Source organism: Carassius gibelio, chromosome A15 (assembly GCF_023724105.1).
Source record: "Carassius gibelio isolate Cgi1373 ecotype wild population from Czech Republic chromosome A15, carGib1.2-hapl.c, whole genome shotgun sequence".
Lineage (NCBI taxonomy): Eukaryota > Metazoa > Chordata > Actinopteri > Cypriniformes > Cyprinidae > Carassius > Carassius gibelio.
In genome coordinates this window covers 21,046,871-21,070,504 of record NC_068385.1, presented here as the reverse complement: position 1 = coordinate 21,070,504, position 23,634 = coordinate 21,046,871, and the positions used below count along the sequence as shown (strand labels likewise).

Sequence of the window (23,634 nt, the reverse complement as noted above, 5' to 3'; positions counted from 1 at the left end):
GGAAAGGCTTCGCTCTCAGCCCACCATCTCAAAGGGCACAACCGCTGTTTGTTAAGAGCACTGACTTCATTTATTGATTCGGCCTGAAAGCCTCTGACATAACCGTGAGCAAAATCTATTGCCACAGCAAGATAGTCTCAAGCAGCTGCCAATAAACTGGTTGTCTTCCTCGTCTTTTGTCCAGTTGGTCTTTTTTTTTTTTCATGGACCACTAGAGAATGGCTTTCTCTTCTTTAAAATCTGATTAGCTATCTTAATGAGCACAACTCACTGGAGCAGAGGTCAGTCAGTGATCTGAGTCTCTCTCTCAGCCTGCAGAGGATGATGACACCATCCACGAACAGGGTCTGAAACAACAAAAAGTCATTTTCTTTTTCAGCAGTGATCAGTGAGGTGCTTAACCTTTAGAGAACATGTTAATCATCAATTTCAGGATGTCAGAAGGTTGTTTTCAATTTTATTTGTTTAATTATTCAACTGTGTGTGTGTGTGTGTGTGTATTTCACACACACATACAGTACATACTGAAAAACTGAAAGAAAGAAAAAAGATTAAAATGTTGTAGGATTTACTGATGGGTTAAAATATATTTAAATAATGAGCCACTGATTACACACACACACACACACACATACATATATATATATATATATATATATATAACAATTTTCACTCAGAAATTGCTAGAACATTTCAGAAATAACAGAAATGGCAAGTAACAAATTTGATTAATCATGAAATTAATTAAATTAAGTAAAATTACTGAAATGTTTATTTATTTGTTTATTTTTTTGTGTAAAATAAACTCTAATAATCGTTTTATTTACAATTACAAAAATCATTTTGACATCACACATAGTGTGTGTATATAGATTCAAGAATTTGCATTTTTGTATATACATATTATTTATATTTGAAAAATACAACAACCTGTGTAAAAATTGTCAAAATGCAATATAATTATTTATCTGCCTGTCCACCATGATGCCTAAAGGGTCCAGTGTTACTTTTTTGGATGACAAAAAAAAATGTATTCAGTTTTTACAGTTTTATTATTATTTTATGGTTTTTGCAGTGGAGGGAAAGTCTTTCAGCAAACATGCTAGATTAAAAGTGTGAGAGACAATTAATTATTGCATTTTTGATCAATTCAATTAGTTCATTAAAATCTGTTTTTAGTGTTAAAAGTAAATTTCTGGAATGAAAATAAATTCAGCAGTTTTTTCAATATTATTTAACAATTTTGTTACAGTCGAGAAGGTCAAGAAAAGCGAGGCAGTGCCAAGTGCCAAATAGTGTGAGACAGCTCCTCGCTGTGCTGTAGACCTGAAAACATGCTAGTCTGTTTTATCATGGACCGTGGTTAGTCTGTGTTGTTAGGATGGTGTGCAAGTGCTTGTGAGAATGGATACTGATGTCCATGTAGTCAATGAAGACTTGCATGTGAAGCAAGCATGGCAGTCATGCTTAGCGTGCTAAACAGAGAGCGCCTGTCATCTCTCCTTCCGCTTCCTCCCCCAGTCAACCCCCACCTGCCTCGATCCCACCCATGCTCTTTGTTCCTGTGCCGCACATCCTGTGTCTTCAGATGCCTGGGTTGAAGAGGATGCAGTTGAACACAGATTTAACCTGTTCTTAGACGCAGTGAAAATGCGGAATGCGTTGTTACACATGCATTTTGTGTTTGAACTTTAAGCCAGTGCTTGGTGATATTTATATAATGATCTTAGTTGTGAAAAAGAGAATTCACTGGACAGTAGTGCAGGGGTGTCCAGTCTTACGTTTGCTCCAACAAACACACTTACCTAGAAGTTTCTAGTGAGTCTGAAGACCTTGATTAGCTAGTTCAGGTGTTTAATTAAGACCAGGAACAGGTTTGGACAGCCATGATAGTGTACTGTATATTGATTGTCATAAAACGAACACAGTGGAACCTGGTAAACTGGCAAGTACTTCCTCCTCAAAACTTTACATTCTGTCAACCAGGTACTCTGTCCATTTTGCTCCTAACTCGCCTTATAAGCAATGTATAGTGAACAGAGACTTACATTTATGACTTTTCCTCATATAATGCGGCTTGAGTTACATTTAAGATACATTTATTCATCATTTTTGATTTGTAGCATCCGTCCCCATTGATTCTCATTTTATAGACAAGAGGAAAAGAATGCTCAACCTCCTCCTTTTGTAATTGGAACGACATGGAGGTAAATGATGACAGAATTTTCATTTTTGGGTCAATCATTACTTAATTTAGTAAGCATTCAGAATAATTCTATAAAACCAGTGCAGTCTTTCAGAACATGCTACCCTCAGAGCGAGAACACATTAACTAGTTTAGTCCGAGTAAGGTCTAAATTATGAACTTAGTTAACTACACCGATAGCCAGTCCTGCTGCTTTAGCTTAAGAGTAGAGTAAAGATTGCATATGCTCTTGCATGCACCATATTTAAAAATTCATACATACACTTTGAAATCACTTACTGTATGTTCCCTTGCTATTAAAACTTGGAGTGAGAAAGCACATTATGGGCTGAAAGCTTCCTGGTGCCTCTCAGGTTTAATTTCATGAAGCCGTTGTCTGTGACATGTTTATGTTAACACACAATCTAATGCTTTTAGGAAATGCCAGGTGTCTATATATGGCCAAATCAGCTTTGGTGGGTAAAGAATTGAATACAGCCTTCTATAAATCAAGGTAATCACAAATCTGAGAAGCTTTCTCAAAGCTTAACAGTTATTCATGTTCTCTGAATCAGGTATGGTCTCATAGTGTTATGTAAATGAACACTATAATCTCTCAGTCTGAAGGCTTTGTGTAATTTTTATTAAAATGGTTAATCACTGAAGAAATATATAGTTTTTGGATGTGTCTCAAGACGTCTTTCCGTCTGCCTTCACGAGTGAAGAGTCTAATCTGGTTTATTTGATTGAGGCTAAATGTAGGTCAGAGATGCTGCTGCCAGTATTTGTTTCTTTATTCTGAAAAAAGATTGAATAGTTATGACTTCATGTGATGAAGTCTACTGTACAGTGTTTCTGTGACCCAAAATGTTGACATACATCATGTTGTAATTGCCTGGCTTTTGCCAGAATCTGTATTATGTGGTTGTATGGGGCATTTTCAGCAGCTGTGTCCTCTTTGTCAGACCACCACAATGTTACATTTCACCAACATTTACACTTTTATTCATATGAAATGTTTAGCAATATAAATAAATATTGCAGTTTTACTTAATCACAGGGATTAAAGCAAAAAATAAATTAATTAAATTATATCCTGAGCCTTTATCTTTTTTTTTTTCCGGGCATTGCGGGGGCGGACACATAAACAGAGTTATTTAGCAAACAAAAAAAAGAAAATGATTTTCCTTGAAACTAACTAACTTACCTGCCATTGCCTTTAGCCCTTGAAAGGCTCTGACTACAGATATGGTGGGATATTTGAAGCAGCAATAACAAGAAAGGTTACTCACTACAATATGGTGCAAACACATGTAACGTTTAGGATGCTTTTGATAAGTTTCGCTGGTTAGCTTTGTTCTTGACAGGGTACAAAATGACCTTCATTCAAAAACATGAAATTCAATTCAATTCAAGTTTATTTGTATAAACTTGACTTGACTTTACAAAAATCGTTACAAAGCAACTTTACAGAAAATTATGTTTCTACAATATTTAGTAGTAGCTAGTAGTTTGTGCACATTTGACAGGATTTTAGAAAAAAATAAAAATAATAGTAATAATACAAGACGTAGTCAGCTAGACGATGAACTATCAATATTATTAATTAAGTTATTATATGATTCAGTCACACATTTAGCAATAATTGTTTGTTCTGTTTGTTGATTCAGGGTTAGCATCATCTGGGGTCCTCTGAGGGTCAGCATCATCTCTTCTCAGGTGTTCTGGATCCAGAATGGAGCTTGTGTAAATCCTAGTTACCACGGGATGTGAAACATAGAAACATAGAAACAAAATACAGACATCATTAGCATAGCTGCTGATCCAGCAAAGTAAAATTAGTTTAACCCAAGCTAATGAATAAAAATGCACCTTTGATCAGATGCAACTACACTCACAATTAAAAAGATACATTATTTGAATGCTTGGCAAAAGAGATGTGTTTTTTGATCTAGATTTAAACAGAGAGAGTGTGTCTGAACCCCGAACATTATCAGGAAGGCTATTCCAGAGTTTGGGAGCCAAATGTGAGAAAGCGCTACCTCCTTTAGTGGACTTTGCTATCCTAGGAACGACCAAAAATCCAGCGTTTTGTGACCTTAGGGTGCGTGATGGGTTGTAACGTGGTAGAAGGCTAGTTAGGTACGCTGGAGCTAAACCATTTAGGGCCTTAAAGGTAAGTAATGATAATTTGTAACTGATACGGAACTTAATAGGTAGCCAGTGCAGAGACTGTACAATTGGGGTAATATGATCATATTTTCTTGACCTCGTAAGGACTCTAGCTGCTGCATTTTGGACTACCTGTAGCTTGTTTATTGACGAAGCAGGACAACCACCTAGAAGTGCATTACAATAGTCCAGTCTAGAGGTCATGAATGCATGAACTAGCTTTTCTGCATCAGAAACAGATAACATGTTTCATAGCTTGGCAATGTTTCTAAGATGGAAGAATGCAGTTTTTGTAACATTGGAAATATGATTTTCAAAGGACAAATTGCTGTCTAATATAACACCCAGATTTCTGACTGTAGAGGAAGTAACAGTACATCCGTCTAGTTGCAGATTGTAATCTACAAGATTCTGTGTAGTGTTTTTTGGTCCAATAATTAGTATCTCTGTCTTATCCGAATTTAATTGGAGAAAATTATTTGTCATCCAATCTTTTACATTTTTAACACACTCTGTTAGCTTAGATAATTGGGAAGTTTCATCTGGTCTCGTTGAGATATATAGCTGAGTATCATCAGCATAACAGTGGAAGCTAATTCCGTATTTTCTAATAATATTACCAAGGGGCAACATGTATATTGAAAATAGAAGGGGACCTAGGACGGATCCTTGTGGCACTCCATATTTCACTGATGATAAATGAGATGACTCCCCATTTCAGTAAACACAATGGTAGCGATCGGACAGGTAGGATCTAAACCATCTTAGAGCCTGCCCTTGAATACCTGTATAGTTTTGTAATCTATCTATGAGTATGTCATGATCTATGGTGTCGAACGCAGCACTAAGATCAAGTAAGACTAGAAATGAGATGCAGCCTTGGTCTGACGCAATGGTCTTGGTCTGAAATTCTTCATACAGATCATTTTTATGCAGGAAGGTGCTCAATTGAGCAGACACAACTTTTTCTGAAATTTTAGACATAAATGTAAGATTTGAAATAGGCCTATAATTTGCCAGTACACTAGGATCTAGTTTTGTTTTCTTAATAAGAGGCTTGATATCCGCCAACTTGAATGGTTTTGGGACGTGACCTAAAGATAACGACGAGTTAATGATATTGAGAAGCGGTTCTTCGGCTACAGGTAACAGCTCTTTCAGTAATTTAGTGGGTACAGGATCTAATAAACATGTTGTTGGTTTAGATACAGTGATAAGTTTATTTAGCTCTTCCTGTCCTATGGTTGTAAAGCACTGCAGTTTATCTTTGGGTGCGATGGATGAAACTGAAGTTTTAGATGCTGTAGAAACATGAAATTTCTGAAATTGTTTTGTTAAAAAAATGGTAAATAAAATGAATATAAAATACGAAATATACAAAGACAGTTTACTACAGAAAACTACACTCAGTTCAATTAACAACAACTACAACATTAAAATCATCCAAGGACTGGTAACTTAAACTGGGTTCAAACAGATCAGAATTAAATTCCAGGACTTTCAAGAACTAAAATCAGATCTGACTTATCAATCAATATTGTTATTATCTTTCAAATTCTAATAAACAACTTTAACATTTGAAAGGATACTATGGCAAAGTTATCGCTTTCCTCATTCAAGCTCATTTTTTTTCAAGAATATATTATTGACCTAAAGAATGAAAGCTATGTCATACACTTGTAAAATTATGAGCTTTATCGTGCTCATAGACATAAGGGGTGTGACAATACATTTGGCTCACAAGGTGAGACAAAATACAGACATTTGGTTCACTAGAAAAAGACAATGATTTAATATTTTAAGAAATTATTTATACAAAATATTTGTCTTTTAATCACAAAAAGGAAAACAATGCATTTCCAATCTAGTACTTAACTAAAGATTATTTTGCTAATCAAGTAATCTACTGATTATTTTAACAAATGAGTAATATGATGTTTTTTAGCAATACAAATAAAATTAAGTGGAAAAACAGTCTTTAATATGAGTGTATTTATATATAAAGTAACGATAAATAAAGTATGAATACTAAGTACATGGTTTTATTGAATAAAATAGTTAAATACATAATGTAATATGCCTATATTATAACAAATAACTGCAGAGGGTGCAGTGGTAATATCTGGCCATATGCAAAATCAGAAACTTTTATTTTGAAATCATAATGTACAAAAAAAATCACATGTTTAGGAATTTGTTGATGTATTCTCCTGTGTTGGCATAGGTTTAAAAGATTTCCATTACAAATCAAGTGAGTTTTCCCAGATGAATGTAAAGCAACCCAATCATTTCGATCATCTCCCCATTAATTGACTACTAACAATTTATACATTTTGATTTACATATCTGAATGAAAAAAACATGAATTCTTAACATTGCAATATATGTGTATTGCTCTTAAAATTACAAAATTAAAGACTGACTAAGAATGCATTACTTTGCACTTGTATAGAGATAGCATTCAATAAAACCTTGAAGCCTTGAAAACACATAGCTTACTGAAACAAGCTTACTGAACACATAGGGCCTAGCTTACTGAAAAAAAGTTCTTCTTTCAGATGAAAATAACAACAACTTGATGTCGAGCATTCAATAAAAAGCTCACCCAAAATACTTGTTTAGAGCAATTGAAAGAATACAGTAAACAATGTAAACTTGAGGGCTTTAAGCTAATACAGAGAGTGCTTTTCCAAAAAAAAAAAAAAAAAAATGAACAGTGGGAGCCAGCAGCCTGTCATGGAGAGAAAAAATCTCTGAATGCTCCACGTGAAACTTTGGCGTTCCGCCCTTTTTCTATCGTGTCAAATGATTTTGGTTAATATGCACGAGGGAGAGAGAGAGCAAGAAGCGCTTGTGTTGTTTGAAGACTGTGAGTGCGTGCGCAGCCGGGGCTCTCTCTCGTACGCGCTGTCAGGTGCTGCAGTCATTCATTCACTGATCAAATAAGGCTTTGACAGCCGCCAAAAAAAAAAAGATCAATGCAGAAAACCCCCTGGATTGGTTATATAACGTTGGACAGAATGTTGAACGGCCATCGCGTTTATTCAGCGCACATAAGGTAAACGTTTTGCAAACGTTTTTTAGAGAAATAAAAACAGGTCGACGAATCGATGCACATATTTTGCGTCGAAGGTATTTTTTGCGTCAAAGTCATCGATGACCTCGACGCGTTGTCCCAGCCCTAGAGTGAAAGCTGTGCTCCTCTAATTCATTTGTAGGCGTACTCATGAATGAATTCAGTTAGAATTTGTTGAAGCATCGAAAATACATTTTGGTCCAAAAATAGCAAAAACTATGACTTTATTTAGCATTGTCTGCTCTTCTGTGTCTGTTGTGAGAGAGAGTTCAAAACAAAGCAGTTTGTGATATCCGGTTCATTCGATGTAATCGGATCTTTTTGAACCAGTTCACCAATCGAACTAAATCGTTTTAAACTGTTCGCGTCTCCAATGAATTACTTATGGATATTGATTTGCTTTGACTGAGAGGGAGTGTCATCTATGTTAAAAAGTTAACAGCTTAAGTCATTTGTGATTTAAACGGAGGTCTTACGGGTTTGGAATGACATGAGGATGATTTATTAATTACATAATTTTGATTATTGGGTGAACTAACCCTTTAAAGAGAGCACACTAAGCTTAATTGGAGCAGTGACAATTTTTGATCATTTTCATGTAATTTTTATTAAAATGACAAGATTTAGCAAAATACATATTCTAGGTCATATATTAAGTTCATACTGTACATATTTTAGTATGAACAACTATCATTAACAATATATATGAAATTATACTTTTTCTTATTGATGTCACACTAAAGCTGTGTGATTTTTACCTTACCATACAATAATATGAAACCTTAAAATATTATAGCAGTATAAAACCACAGACCTGGAGTAAACTATCAATTTCAAAAAGTCTGGTTTATGAGATTATAGAGCAGACTGTTGCTCTGAATGACAGTGTTAAATTAAACATTTTATGGCTTTAATAAGAACAATAATGACTTAAAGGGTTAGTTCACCCAAAAATGAAAATTAGCCCATAAATTACTCACCCTCAAGGCATCCGAGGTGTATATGACTCTCTTCTTTCAGACAAATCCAGTCAGAGTTATATTAAAAATGTTTTAAATCTTTCAAGCTGTTTAATACCACTCAGCGGGTGTTTCAGTGCATCACTGCAAAAAGTGTCTCAGACGGCTCCGGGGGTTGAACAAAGTCCTCCTGTAGAGAATTGATGCATTTTTGTAAGACAAATATCCATATTCAAAATCTAATAATCACTTTAATGTAGCTTGCGACAACAGTTGTACATGGAAGCAGCTCCGGGACGATGATGTATGAGGTCAGCCTTGAGACAAAAATGTTAGGGAGGTATTGATTTGGGATAGAGATTAATTTAGGACAAATCTGCCACGTGGTTCGGAAGTTCTATGCGTACATATGAACCGGTGGAACATAAGCTAAAATACACTGGCTGCATGTCTCATAATACGTTCAAAAATTTCAATATGTGGGAGTAAGAGAAGAGCAGACATATAGATAAATCTGACGACGCAAGAGAGAACTCATTTGGGTTTGGTTTTCAGAGCGCATACACTGAAGCATACACACACAGAGAGCACGTCTTACAGTGCACAAATACTCTTTCACATTGCATAAATGGAGAATTACACACATTTATGTGAACATAAACAGCAGGGAGAACATTGTTTTTGTACATTTCATCAGTGTATCAGGTTTTAAAGGGACAGCAATCTAATTTAATAGATATTGTCCAAGTCATTGATGTTAATCAAGCAACAAAGACAGAAAATCACACACTGCTCTTGACTGAAAAACTTTAGTAGCCCTCAGGATTAATCTAAATTTATTTATAGAAATAAATATGTCTGCTTGAAATGAAGAATATGGTAAACAAGATGCTATAAAGAATGCATAATTAGTAGGGCTGTGAATCTTTGGCAAGGCAGCGATTCGATTTGATTACGATTCATAGGTTTACGATTCGATTCAAGAACGTTTTTTGCAAATTTAGAACGATTCAATTCGATTCGATTCACAATTAAATTCGATTCGATTCGATTATAATGATTAGATTCTGCATTCTTTAAGTGCATTCACGGGATTATTTAAATGCTTCTACTTAATTTTTTAAATGCTTAGTCAGGGGGCAAATTACAGTAGCATTTATGGTTAGAGAACCATAGGTTAGAAAAAAAAAAAACTTTTGTCCATTGTTAAATGCTGGATTAATGATGCAACATGGCATACGTAAAAATGTATGTAAGCCAAGTTTTTAAAAAAGAGCTTTAAGAGTATTATGTATAAGCTAACATTTTGTCACACCAGGGGCGTAGCCATAATTTCAGAAGTGACAGAAATGTCATATACAATCATTTTATGTATGTAGCCTATATAATAATAATTATTATTATTATAATTATTATTATTATTATTTAAAAATAAATCAAATACACTGCTGGACAATAATCAATCATTTGTAATCTATATTTTTTTCCTAATGGCAATTTTATGATTGCTTTATATACTAGGCTACATTTAATTAGCAATTATTAAAATTTTCTTCACAGAATAAGGTAGAAAATATACTTTATAGTTTCTGTACTGTAATAAATGTAATTTAGCACTGCATCATTCATATTTTTTTTTTTTTTAGTTTCATCAGTTCATTCTGCTTTTATTCAGTTAAGCTGCAGATATAGCCTGTCACGTCTATGAGAGCGAGGTCGCTTCTCTTTCAGTGTGAAAACGTCTTCTTCTCTATTTAACTTTTCCTCTCCATCAGCGAATTATTCTGAGAGAAAATGCACCTGATGTCTGTTTGCTAATGAAACAAACGCTACTTTCATGCATCTTATTATCAGATAAACCTCACGCTCTTATTTCAAGGTCGTTGTTAATGCTGTGGTTAATTTTAAAAGTTTCCTTCGTATATTCGGTTCATCCGCATTGTTTAAAAACTTTTATCATTCAATGGATCTGTGCGTATGATTTAGACACTTACATTTCTGCTCCGTCCATGCAATAAATACAGCTGTCGACGGCTCCGGTAACTCCGTCGGTAAGATGCAGAGAGCCATTGACAAACTACAGAAAAGTAAAACTACTTCACGTTAGCATTACTGGCCATGAGTCCTATAGATCACACGTCAGCTGCGTCAGAGACGAACGGAGCGCGAGCGCAATCCTGTGACAGTCTCAGGCGGTAAACAGTGGAGCGCGTGAAGGAAAGATAAGAGGCAAGATTCACGAACACTCTTCAAGGTCTCCATTAATTTGTGCATGTGGTAATTTAATGTGTATACATTTTGAAAGCATTGAATCGAATCGCTATAGAAATCGCGATTCATTCGATTCTTAGCATTTTGAATCGATTATACTGTCCAAGATCCAAGATCCAAGCACTATAACTTGACAATCATCGCCCTTATTTCTTCTCATTCTTTTGATGCGTGTAGGTCATGTTATGGATATTTTTACCTCGATTTCTGCATATGGCACCTTTAAAGAGTATTATGTACAATCTAACATTTTGTCACACCAGGGGCATAGCCATAATTTCAGAAGTAACAGAAATGTCATATACAATCATTTTATGTATGTAGCCTATATAATAATAATAATAATAATAATAATTTTGAATTTTGAATTGATTACTGTCCAAGATCGGCGATTCACGATTCAAAAATCATGTTTCAAAATCGATGCATATGAATCGACAGGGTTTGTAATCGATGCATCGAGAAAACGAGTGAATCGTTACACCCCTAATAATTAGCCTATATAACCAGTGGTATTTCGTTAATAAGAAGTCCATGTTCTTTATGCGAAGTGGTTTTAATTAATTTTAACATGGAGGTATGTTGTGTGTCACAGCAGTTAAATCAGTGTCTATCATGATAAAACCTTAACATCAAACCTGTATTATGAGTTCGGAAATTTTAGAGGAATGCTTAATAAATGCAATACACTAAAACTAAGCTCATATTAAGATATTTAGTAGACTAAAGCAAGATTAAAACTAAAATCTATTCAGATGACTAAAACATGACTAAAACAAAATGGCATTTTTAGTCAAAAGACTATGACTAAAACAAAATCAAAATTTGAAGTCAAAATTAACACTGATAGAGTAGTTGTGTACACACACTGCAACACACATTTCAGTTCAAACCCCTTGTAAAAGTGAATGAAACATCCAATGACTCCTTTAAGAATTTGGGTATTCAAGCAATAGGTGGTCCCCTTTGGAGTAAGAAAAAAAAAAGAAGTTAACGGGACCAGAAACTTTTTGGTTACCTGCATTCTTTAAAATACCTTTTATGTTCCACAGAAGAAAGAAACTTAAACAGGTTTGGAAAAACTTGAGGGTGATCAAATGATGACAGAATTTTAATTTCTTTTTGTGTACAATCACTTTAAGTAAGCCATTCTAAGAGTTGCTTAGAAATCCCCCTATTTATTTTAAGTTTAGTCCTATACATCAACACCTACTCATCCAATGGTGTGATCAGGGAATCTGTTGTTTGATCAGTGGGTGACAGGGTGGGCGCATTTTCTGAAATATTTTTGTGGTTTCATTCAGTGCCACTAGTGGCGAAGAAATTACATAATGCTGTTTTTAGTTTGATGCTGTTACCTTAATTATTATCCTTTTTAAAGTAGCTTCCCCAATGTTCGTGGTCTGAGTATTAAAAATGGTCATCTCTTGTAAATGTTCAGATTATTATGACTAGTATAAAGAGGTCAGAATATAATGAGGAAACTCTAGTTATAATCAAATCTCACATATCTCACATCCTGACCTTTCCTCTTCATGAATATTTTGTAACTCAAGAGCCTTGCTTTGTCCTATTGATCAGTTCCTCAGTATTTCTCCCAGGAAAGCTTAGTGTGAAAAGGCTGAATATTTATCACTGTAATTGCTGTAAATGATCTAAATCACTGTCTGTCATTATTGTGCTGTCAATGCCTGAGCTAAGGGAGTGTAATATAAGAATTATGAATAAGATTATTTATATAATTTATTATAATTTATATATTTTTTTTTTCTGATATTGCAAGTGGAAATGCCCATTTAAACTGCAATTGTACTTATGAGTGGTCAGAGGATTTGATTAATTTACAAACATTTTTCTGTGTTACTTAGATAACAATGCTTTTTGCAAATATGCCATAAGAATGAAGTGCTTCTTGCATGCAACAATTCTACATAGTGCTTTGGGAAACAGTAAAACAGCTTTTAATTAAAAAGTTACATAGAAGGAGCACAGTGTCATTCGCACATGCACTTAAACATCATCATGGAGAGATTTCTTAAACTGAAATATGCAATAAACTTTAATTTAACAACATTATATGTAACATACAACCCTAAAGAACATAACAGATAAGAAAAAAAAAAGAAGTTATTTCAAAGAAAAATATAAAATTCAAACAAAATTTTAAAAGCAAAGCAGATAATTCTTCCGTTAACCATTTAACAGGTTTGTACTGTAGCATTGTCACAGTTTTTATTGTTAAAATCAGTCATTTTCTATAGTGTTGTTACAAAACTGAGAGACTGTTAAAACTGACCACATCTCTTCTACCACAAATGATTTACTGTAGTCAACAAAAATATTCCAGTTTGACCATTGCCACTGATTTTTATTTTTAGTAAATCATGAAAGACTGGAAAGTCATGAAAAATTATGTAAAGAGTATTGTTTATTTATTTATGTTTTTTTTTTAAACTCACATTTTCTAAAAAAAAAAAAAAAAAAAAAAAAAAACTCTAAATGGCTTGGTTTCTCACTGACCTGGCCAACATAAAGCCAGTGCCCTAATATGCTCATTTGCATTACAAAACAATTTAATTAGAGGTATGGCACGAAATGGTAAAAGGCATTATTCATTGCCATGCCAACTATATTTTAAAAGAGAGGTCTCTTTCACTGAATGCCACTGTGCTTTCAGGGTACATTTCTCTATTTATTTAAGCAATGCCAGCTATACTATGGTCACTTAAACAGTGAAACTTCACTGACAGTCACTGTTTTATATTTATTCATTCATCAGATGCTATCTGACTTACAAATGAGAAGAAAATAAAAAATAAAATAAAATAAAAATTTATTGGCATGAAGTTTCGTGCATAATAACAAACAGCAACAGGAGTGCAACATTCTCGGAAAAATATATATGCAGAGGAGACGGCTGCCATAAGAAAAGAAAAACATCACTGCAGGCTTCAACCCGGCTGCATTTATGATTTAGGCATTTCAAAATCTCCAAGATTATTTTAAATAATGATTCAATCCATTTCAAACAACTGTTCAAAAAAGGAAACTTTAAATGGACTTTAGAACAGGCCATGTGTGTTTTTTTTATTGAACGTAACCAACACTTAGGCTAGGCGGCACTAGACAGGCATGCGCAAAAAGGCTAGGGCCATTACACATTTATTGGACAGGAAAACAAGTCGATCAACATTTTCGGGGTCCAGAGCAGAGCGTTTTTTATTCACTATATGTCCAGATGTTGAGAAGATGCGCTCCGACCAAACTGATGTCCCAGGGACACTCAGGTACAGCTGTGCAAGGTGGGGGTATTACTGCCAATTTTACACCACAAAAGCCGATCGCTGTCAGCTTGCAATGGTGGCTCCTTTTCATAACTCAGAATCTCCTGTAACTAGATGTGCGAATGAGGCGAATTTGAGTCTACGCGTAAACGTGTTTTTACATTGACTTAACATTGAAATCATTCGCGCCATACGCTCTATTCGCTTTTGGTGTGAACGATTTTCTGTCTAGCTTTCGCAACGCATACTGCACTTTCGGAATTCTTTATTTTCTTTTTCTGCTTTTTTGTGAGTTTTGTTAAATCTAAATCTTTGATTTGTTTAATTCTTTAAAAATTAATAGTGTATATATTTGGTTAAAATCGATTCCCTATTTTCATTTTCGAAACTTGCTTTGGTTGGTTCGATCGATTGTGCAATCGATTTTCGAACTAAAAGTGACAGCCCTAATACATATATATATAAACAAATCTTTATATATATATATATATATATATATATATATATATATACGTATATATATATATATACGTATATATATATATATATATATATATATATATATATATATATATATATATATATATATATATATATATATATATGTATATATATATATATATATATATATATATATATATATATATATATATATATATAGCTTTCCTTAACTAGAAATATTCTTATGTATTACATGTTAGAAATAGTAAATGTCTTGCTTTGTTTAGCTTAGTTTGTTTTATACAAGGCCCCCTTGGAGTTAATATAATGAAGCTAATATTGAGATTTATTACAACTTTGTTTTGTGCAAAATCGGTTGCACATCAGTGCCATCAAAAGCACTTCAAATGTTTTCTCTAATGGAGAAGCCATAAAAATACCACAAACTTGTGTTTTTGAAGACTCTAATGAGTCACACTCACTACTTTAACAGTAAGCAGCTTTTTGCTAACTGCTAAGATCTCCATCATTACACACATCTTTATTGCACCAAAATACTTCCTCTGAAAGCCTAATGTCCATTGATGAGGACACTCTAATAAGGATGTAAAGTTGAGAGGATATGCTGGTGCCCTGCGGGATTGTGGAGACACCACGGCTAACTTACAGCAGCATTAGGACTTAACAGAGAGGAAAGCTGGGTGATTTAATTGAAGCCCTTTAACTAGAACAAACATGCCTGTAGGCTATCACTAGAAATGGTGCTGAAAAGCTTTTGTGTTTCATCTGCCTAACTTTAGCATGGGCCTAAAGGTCTTGCTCGAGCAAGAGTGGCTAGCAGAAGCTTTAGGAATTATATTAACACTGTTTTATATTTAATACTGTCTTCTACTTACAATTTAAAACACTGACCAGGTACTTTATCACAAAATGCAATGTGCTTGATTAGACTAACCATTTCCAATGTCACAAATGAACATGGAATAATATCAGCAGCAGTTTTTTTTTATTTTTATATATCTGCTTCTTGAATATTTTATCATATTGGGTAGAGTTAAAAAGGTAAAATCACCCCAAAATTGTAATTGTAATTGTCATCATTTACGTCATTCCAGACCCACAAGACTTTCATCTTCAAAGCAGAAATGAATATGGTTTCAATGAAACCTTTCTGTCCCTCAAACTGAAGTCCATCTGTAGCTTTATTATTTTCAATAAAGCTTCAACATCTAAACCGTTTTGTATGAAATAAAGTCAGACTGGTTTGTAATCAGTGAAGAATATGGGATGGGGATCTAGAGAGATCTGTTAGTGTTTAATGTTCAGTTTTATTATTTGTATTCATTTATTTACCTTACAATGAAGATGTTTGATCATCATCATAATTTAGGAAATACCTGTAAATTAAAAGTGTTGTCCGCTTCTTTAAATAAGGAAATGTTTACTTTACTTTTAAGGTTTTTGTTTTTTTATCATAAAAATGGATTTGTCATTGTATTAATAACACAGGGTTTTTTATTTTAAATTTGAATTTAATAAAACCAAATAAATACTGTATATATAAACAGTAATTCTCCTGTATAAAAAAATATTTGTAATTTACAGTAATTTGTCTTTAATGTCATAATACTTAAAATAACTGCTGATTAGTTAATTTAGAGATAATTTTATTTTCATTTAGAGTTTTGACTACAATTAAAAATAAAAGAAAACAACCTGATTTTCTTCTTTTTTTTTTTACAGTGATAATTGTCTACAATTGAGATAATTTATCACTGTAGCATACTATTGTTTGAAATGTTAATCCACTTTAAAAGGATGCATACAGTGCAGGAAATATCCTAGTGTACTTGTGCAGTAAGCAGTGTGCTACTGTGGTATTTCATTCTGAACAGAGTCAATGTCTTTGTAGATTTGAGTTTGGATTAGTCATTGAGTTTGGATTATTGTCCATTTAAAAAGTGGCAACAATTTCCCCTCCGCGCTCAGAGCATTTAATAATCACTCCGCTCCAGCTCCGCTCCTGGTTCACAATTTCCCGCTCCCGCTCCACTCCGCGCTCAGTGATACCAGAAACACCGCTCCGCCTCCGCTCCATGGCTAAAGTATTTCAGTATGTTTGAAATGTTATGTTCATAACGTAGCCTATATTAAAATCAAAAATAAAATAACAGGAGAGTTTAAAAGTGGTTTAGGCTATTGTGTGCAAACGTTTTTTCCTACCACATGCCAAACTAATAACATGGATGTCAGCATTAAAAGGTATAATTACTGTATTCTGCTGTGAATTTTTGTTTGTGATGAAAATAACAGTACATTTTTATTTTATCTACAGATCAATGCATTTCTTACAGATTTCTGCTCATTCAAAATCAGATACAGATGAAGTAGCACTGTAAGATTACATTTGTTTGAATGCATTATTGCGAAAGCGATTGCGTGTGAATGTGCTGTAACTGTTTAAATCATGCTTTGACCCGAAAATATTCAGTAAAAGGAACAGACAAACTCCTTGAGATCTAACCTATAACTTCCCGCTTGGCTATTGTCGTCACTGTAACCTTCTGATTTGAGAGATCCATCTGTATCAAGCTATAGTTAAATATGTTTAACGTGAATATTTGCTAAATATGCAGTTATATTACGGACCGTTGGCATGAATTGTACTCGTGATGGAGCGGTGGTGAAGCGCTCTTGGAGCGAGTAAAAACCACAACGCTCCGAGTTTTAAAAAATCCGCTCCTCGCTCCTGTCAAAATCACACCGCTCCACTCCACGCTCCGCTCCCACTCCGCTCCGCTCACATACTCTGCTTTCTACAGAGTAAAAGAGAAATAAAGAACAAATAAGAATAAAAATACGTTTTGAAAAATAAACACTGTACTTCTATACCTGTGCTATGCGAGTTAGAAAAACTATTAACAATTTCATAGTAAATATTGCAGATAATGTGGCCCTTTTGTAGCTGTTTGGCTGTTTTATCAAATCAGAAATATCAAGTAAATTTTAAGTCATTTCAATTTTATTTGTATAACACTTTTCACAATGCCATTAATTCAAGGCAGCTATACAGAAAATTGTGATTCTTAAGTTTATAATTTCTTAACTCAACATTTTCATGTCTTTATGCACCATAGTCACATTTAACAGATCGCTGGGTTTACAGTTTACATTTTGAGATGATCAAGCAGTTGAGATATATGCTATTTAGTGGCTTTTCGTGAGTATACTGTATGTATGCAGATATTGTTGGATTTACTTAAACACTGTTAAAAAATGAGTGTTAAATAACAGTGTATTTCAGGTTAATAATTGCAACACTTCTGACATGACTTGATCAGAACTAAAAGAGCCCAAACAAATGGGATCACCATTCACCATTATGGTAACTTTAAAACAATCACACCTGTAAACGACTAAAATTTCTTACATGAGCACAGTTAATGACCACTATATAATGTGAATTCACATCAAAACAAACCTTGAAAAACAAAAATGAGGACATCTAGAGCATTCAGATTGGGTTTTTTTCTTTAGGGGTTCTGCTCCAGCCAAGCAACTGCCATTGGTTTACAGAGCCTAAGGCTGTCACAGAGACAAGTGCGATTTCTCAAGATATCTGTTTCAGTGATGTCTGTCAGGTGATAGGGACATTTTATGCATGTTATCTTTTGATAACAAATTGCTTACAGCTCATTTAAATAGATGCATCTTAGCAAAACTTTATTTATATTACCATCTTATGTTACTCTTCTTTTTCTACAGGGTTTTCAAGAAGGCAAGTCCAAATGGGAAGGTAACATTGCAATATTTTTTCCCCTTCTTCGTGTCTGCAATAATGCTTTAATTCTGATACTGCAAATGTTTTTTTCTGTCAGCGAGTGCGGCACTGCCTGTTATGAAATGTTTATGATTGAATAACCACAAATATCGAGCAACAGAGTACCTCTTGCTCCAAAATCTGATTTGATGCTTGCGACATGGTTAGCCAGACGGATGGGTCCCAGCTCGCAATGTTTGTGCGGTTAGCATATAGCCACAAATCTATATGTATCATTAGCAGGGAGACCTGTGGTGCGGCGCGACAGTCCTTGAGCAGGAAGCGGGCGTGGGGCGAATATGAAAGAGGGGCATGTGACTCAGCACCCAGCCTTCTGCAAGGATCGGCACAACACAACCGTTACAGAAACAGGAAATCATATGGGACAATTCAGCAATTGGTTTTGATGGAAAATGCACTTTTAAAGACAAATTAGTGCTCGTAACTTCATAAAAACATTAATTTTGCTGGGGTTAATAAAAGATAAATATAAAACTTAACATGCACAATGGTGCAAATGGGCATTTTAGCTTAGTTCAAATTGTTCAGTCCTTGAATTGTTTTGTGTGTCGTGCTAATACTATAATTTTGTGATTGCCTTTTCAGTTAACTGTGTACCTTGGTAAGAGGGATTTCGTCGACCACGTGGATCTTGTGGAGCCTGTCGGTAGGCAATAAGAGACACAATCTTAACTTATAGTTGCACTTTATGTACAGCTATCATGTTACATTGTAATTTCATTGTAATTAATAAGTCATAAATATGCATGTGTACTTTGTAATTATGCAATAAAGCTGCTTGCAAATACAACTGATTATTTTCTGCAAAATTATTCATCAAAAACACATTTTATCATTTCTCTTTTTAAATAGAGTTTAATGTTTTGGATTAAAAATTAAAGTATTAATATAACAATCATTTCACAGGTATAAAGATGACTATAATGTATTTTTTTTTGCTCTTTCAGATGGTGTGGTTTTAATTGATCCAGAGTACTTAAAAGAGAGAAAGGGTGAGATTCTTCTTCTTCTTCTTCTTTTTAAGTGCCGTGATATAGCAATAACCAAGCTGTGATTTTGCTGAAGTTCTCTGCCTCACAGATTTTTCTCCTCGGTAATTTCACTTGTCTCCTCTATAAAGTTTCAGGCGAGATCTCAGTGGTCAGATTAGAGAGATACCAGCAATTATAAATCACATATCTCAATATGAACTCAATCCTCACTCATTACATCTATCTCCAAGATTAATATCTGAGCTGTGCTTTCCACATTCATTTTACAAATCTGTACGTACACTTACTGTATGCCAATAATCATCCCATTTGTTGCTGATTTTCTTCTTTTAGAAACAGGGAGTACAATGTTGACTGTTGATCCATTAACCATACGGTTACTGAGAAGTTTGATTTTATTCTTCCTCAGTTTTTGTGACACTGACGTGTGCCTTCCGCTATGGAAGGGAGGACTTGGACGTTCTTGGTTTGACGTTTCGTAAAGACCTCTTCGTGGCCAACATCCAGGCATTTCCCCCTGTGCCTGAAGAGAAAAAGAGCTTGACACGTCTACAAGAGCGACTGATAAAGAAACTCGGAGAACATGCTTACCCCTTCACCTTCGAGGTGTATCTTCTTACTCATTTTCTTGACATAATGGCAACTATGTCATATTGGATTCAGTTCTAATTAAATTTGGTCCCTTTCTTATATCTGTGCTACAACTGCAACCTCAAATTTAAATGTTGAACATTTTCTTACAGATTCCGCCGAATTTACCCTGTTCTGTCACGTTACAACCAGGGCCAGAGGATACAGGAAAGGTACATTTTCCTTCAAATAATGTTTCACGATGTTGGTTTTGATAGATAAGCAAAAGGGCTTTGCAGAGTTTCACACTCCAGAGTAACATTTTCTTATTCTTATCTGCAAAGGCCTGCGGGGTTGACTTTGAAGTGAAAGCTTTCTGTGCAGAAAATGTTGAGGAAAAAATCCACAAAAGGTACAGCCTTTCACAATGGCACCCAACTGAATAACTGACAAAGCAACACATGTCACATTGCCTTTCTTTTGAGCAGTTTTGCAACATTGTCGGTTGGAAAATATGGACACAGTAATATGCACACTAACACACAATAATTTATTTATTATTAGTTTGTTTCTGCACGTACTGTTTGCTATTTCTGTTTTAATACTCGCCAATACTGTTTTAATCAATTTAAAGCAACATGCTTGAAAACCACTCACAACACCTTAACAACACATTCTATTGCCCTGACAACCACTCACAACATAGATTTAGTAAAAGTCAGTAAATATCACAAATCATAATATGTATGTGCCATTAACTGCCGTTCTACAGGAATTCAGTGCGTCTTGTCATCAGGAAAGTGCAGTATGCTCCAGAGAAGCCGGGCCCACAGCCGATGGCTGAAACCACAAGGCAGTTTCTCATGTCAGATAAACCTTTACACCTGGAGGCCTCACTTGACAAAGAGGTAGGGATGTCTGGATATTCAGCTGGTCTGGATAAGATATCTGACTATTGAGGAAAGACAACATAGAAAGAGAGAATTCTCCTAAATTAATCCAATGACAACGAGTACATCTAGTGATGGAACCAGGGTATTACAACTGAAATCCTGCAGGCACAATGTTAGAGTGGTAGTAGATGCTACTACTACTACTACTCCTAATTAATAATAAACATACTTTTTAAAATTTCTCCTCATTTTTTATATTTTCTGATGACCCTATGAAACCTCAGAAACCAATATTATTGAAGCTTTAAACAAAAAGAAAAAATATTCTAATAAGAAATTTGGCATGAATGCATAATCAATCTATAATATGTATCACATTCACAAAATCAGGAATCAGAAAATTAATTTGATTTTTTTAATTACAGTTAGACCTGGGACCTCAGAATGCCATTAAGGAATTATGGCATGTTATTAAATGTAATGTCTGTTCAATGTTAAATATTTTATATATTTGTTGTATTATGTTTTGTTCGTGGACTGATCCCATGTGTGTGTTTGTGTGTGTGTGTATATATATATATACACACACACACACACGCACACACACACACACACACAAACACACACATGGGATCTGTCCCTCGACAAAACAAAAAAAATAGTAAAATAATACTTTCTTCAGAAACACATACTGTACAGGGTATAGATATTTTATGACCTCTGCTGCCATTAACTCTTGTTTTTTGAATGATGCTGGTATTAACTTTACTGTTTAATGCCTTTCAGATTTACTATCATGGTGAACCAATCAGTGTCAACGTCCATGTCACAAACAACACAAACAAGACAGTAAAAAAAATCAAGATTTCAGGTCATTCAGTTATTCATAGCGGACAGACTTTCTATTTACACTAGTGTGTAGTTAAGAAACAATAACACTTGTTTCTGTTATTGCAGTGCGACAATATGCTGACATCTGCCTCTTCAACACTGCCCAGTACAAGTGTCCCGTGGCCACAGAGGAAACGGAGTAAGTGCTCTGCGAACTGAACACTCAGCTTACACACAACTTTACATCCCATTAATTACTCTCTGCCTTGTTCCTGTTCTAGTGATATCGTGGCCCCCAGTGCGACATTTTGTAAAGTATACACTCTCACACCTTTCCTCGCGAATAACCGAGAGAAACGTGGCTTGGCTCTGGATGGCAAACTCAAACACGAAGACACAAATTTAGCCTCAAGTACATTGTAAGTACAGTCTCTCATTTGAAAGTGGATTGTGTTTCTTCTAAGTTTTATTAACTCTCCTCTCTATGGCATTGTTTCTTTAAAGGTTAAGAGAGGGGGCCAATAAGGAAATTCTGGGCATCATTGTTTCTTATAAGGTGAAAGTGAAGCTGGTGGTGTCTCGTGGAGGGTACGTTTGCATTTTTTATGTGGCATGTGATGCTGGAATTAACCTTATAATAAGATTAAACAAATGTCATCATGGCACTTTGCAACACCTTCTGACTCCCAACTTGTCACACACTGGTCAGGACCCCTTGGTATCACTTTGTAATGCACAGGGTACGGTACATCTTTAGCACTACTTTGTGATATGCAGGGTATTCCATTGCTTACAGTTGTTTGCCTTATGCATCAGATCAAGACACATTTAATGATTTTCATGCATTTGTAAAAATAGAAATTATTATATCTACATTGATACTTTCATAGATATTTTAAGCTCCTAACCTCTAAAGCTGCTCACTTCTCATCATTATAAAACACATAACAGGACAATAAAAGTACAGTCACAAGTATTCACTGCAAAAACTTACCAAAAATGTCAAAGTATCACAAACAAGTCATGTTGCCTTTCAAGTCTTCTGAAAACAAGATGTAACACAAAAGACATGGAATAATTCTGACAGTAGTTGTTCCTGCATGTTATATCCTGTGTTTTAGATTGACGTGTTTGGGTTTAGGTGCAGGAGTTGGATTATGTGCTCAAAAATGTCTTAATAGTGTAATGTAATGTAAATAAAATTACTGTGGGTGTTTAAATTGAAAACAGCCAGTGGTGTGCAGTGGTGTTCTGAAATGAGGAGGCAAAGTACTCCGTTTTTTTTTTTTTTTTTTTTTGATCAATTGTAAATTCATGTCCTATAGAAGTCACATTTTCTTTTTTTTTCACATCTATATTTAAAAAAGAAAAAACTAACTAAATTCTATTTTAGATCGTATTTTTACATTATAAATGTAAACAATATTTTATTAAAGCCAAGTATGAATCTCATCAAGTTAGTGTTTTAAAGCATGTTTTATTTATTCCAAAATAATAACTCCAGACATGAATAGTTTAAACAATATATTTTATATGTTCTTTTTCATATTCCTGTAGGGGGAAGTCATGGCCTAATGGTTATAGAATCAGACCTGTAACCCAAAGGTTGTGGGTTTGAGTCTCGTGCTGGCAGGGATTGTAGTTGGGGGGAGTGAATGTACAGTGCTCTTGTTCACCTTCAATACCACGACTGAGGTGCCCTTGATCAAGAAACCCAGGCCACTGCTCTGGGTGTGTGTGCACTTTGGATGTGCAAAATGATTAGCCATTATATAATTTTATCGTGACATGTCCTTCGCATCAGAATATTGATGGCAAAGGTTTACCCTGGCCTGCACATTAAAAAAATTATGCTAAAGTGGTACCCTGTTTGATAAAATCTCACCTGACCAGGTGTCAATATGTGACAAGTTGTGAGTGAGAAGACGTATGTATTTTTTTTCAAAGCATTTGAACTGAATGTTTGGTGGACCATACATTTGACAAAAAAAAAAATAAAATAAAAAAATAAATAAAACCTATCCTAGCAACTGAATTGCAACATGCTATAAACATCCACAACTCCCTGGCATTGTAGAGTTTAGCAAAGGCAAGGACTGTTCACAAATCCTTTAAAAAT

The 23,634-nt window shown here is 34.6% G+C and overlaps 1 protein-coding gene across 2 annotated transcripts in view; it reads left to right on the top strand.

Annotated features, from left to right (window-relative positions):
• Window positions 1-23,634, top strand: part of LOC128028706 (beta-arrestin-1) — a 35,030-nt gene that overhangs the window by 6,032 nt on the left and 5,364 nt on the right. Inside the window, exons 1-12 of one of the 2 annotated variants that reach the window (XM_052616006.1) lie at window positions 13,552-13,950; window positions 18,154-18,184; window positions 18,815-18,875; window positions 19,177-19,221; window positions 19,631-19,827; window positions 19,965-20,024; window positions 20,136-20,203; window positions 20,564-20,699; window positions 21,471-21,555; window positions 21,642-21,714; window positions 21,797-21,934; window positions 22,020-22,103. In XM_052616006.1, coding sequence (XP_052471966.1) covers window positions 13,796-13,950; window positions 18,154-18,184; window positions 18,815-18,875; window positions 19,177-19,221; window positions 19,631-19,827; window positions 19,965-20,024; window positions 20,136-20,203; window positions 20,564-20,699; window positions 21,471-21,555; window positions 21,642-21,714; window positions 21,797-21,934; window positions 22,020-22,103 — 1,133 coding nt within the window. In that variant the 5' untranslated portion in view covers window positions 13,552-13,795. Of the gene's footprint in view, window positions 1-13,551; window positions 13,951-18,153; window positions 18,185-18,814; window positions 18,876-19,176; window positions 19,222-19,630; window positions 19,828-19,964; window positions 20,025-20,135; window positions 20,204-20,563; window positions 20,700-21,470; window positions 21,556-21,641; window positions 21,715-21,796; window positions 21,935-22,019; window positions 22,104-23,634 lie in introns of those variants that run through there. The other variant, XM_052616007.1, reaches the window with a different exon arrangement.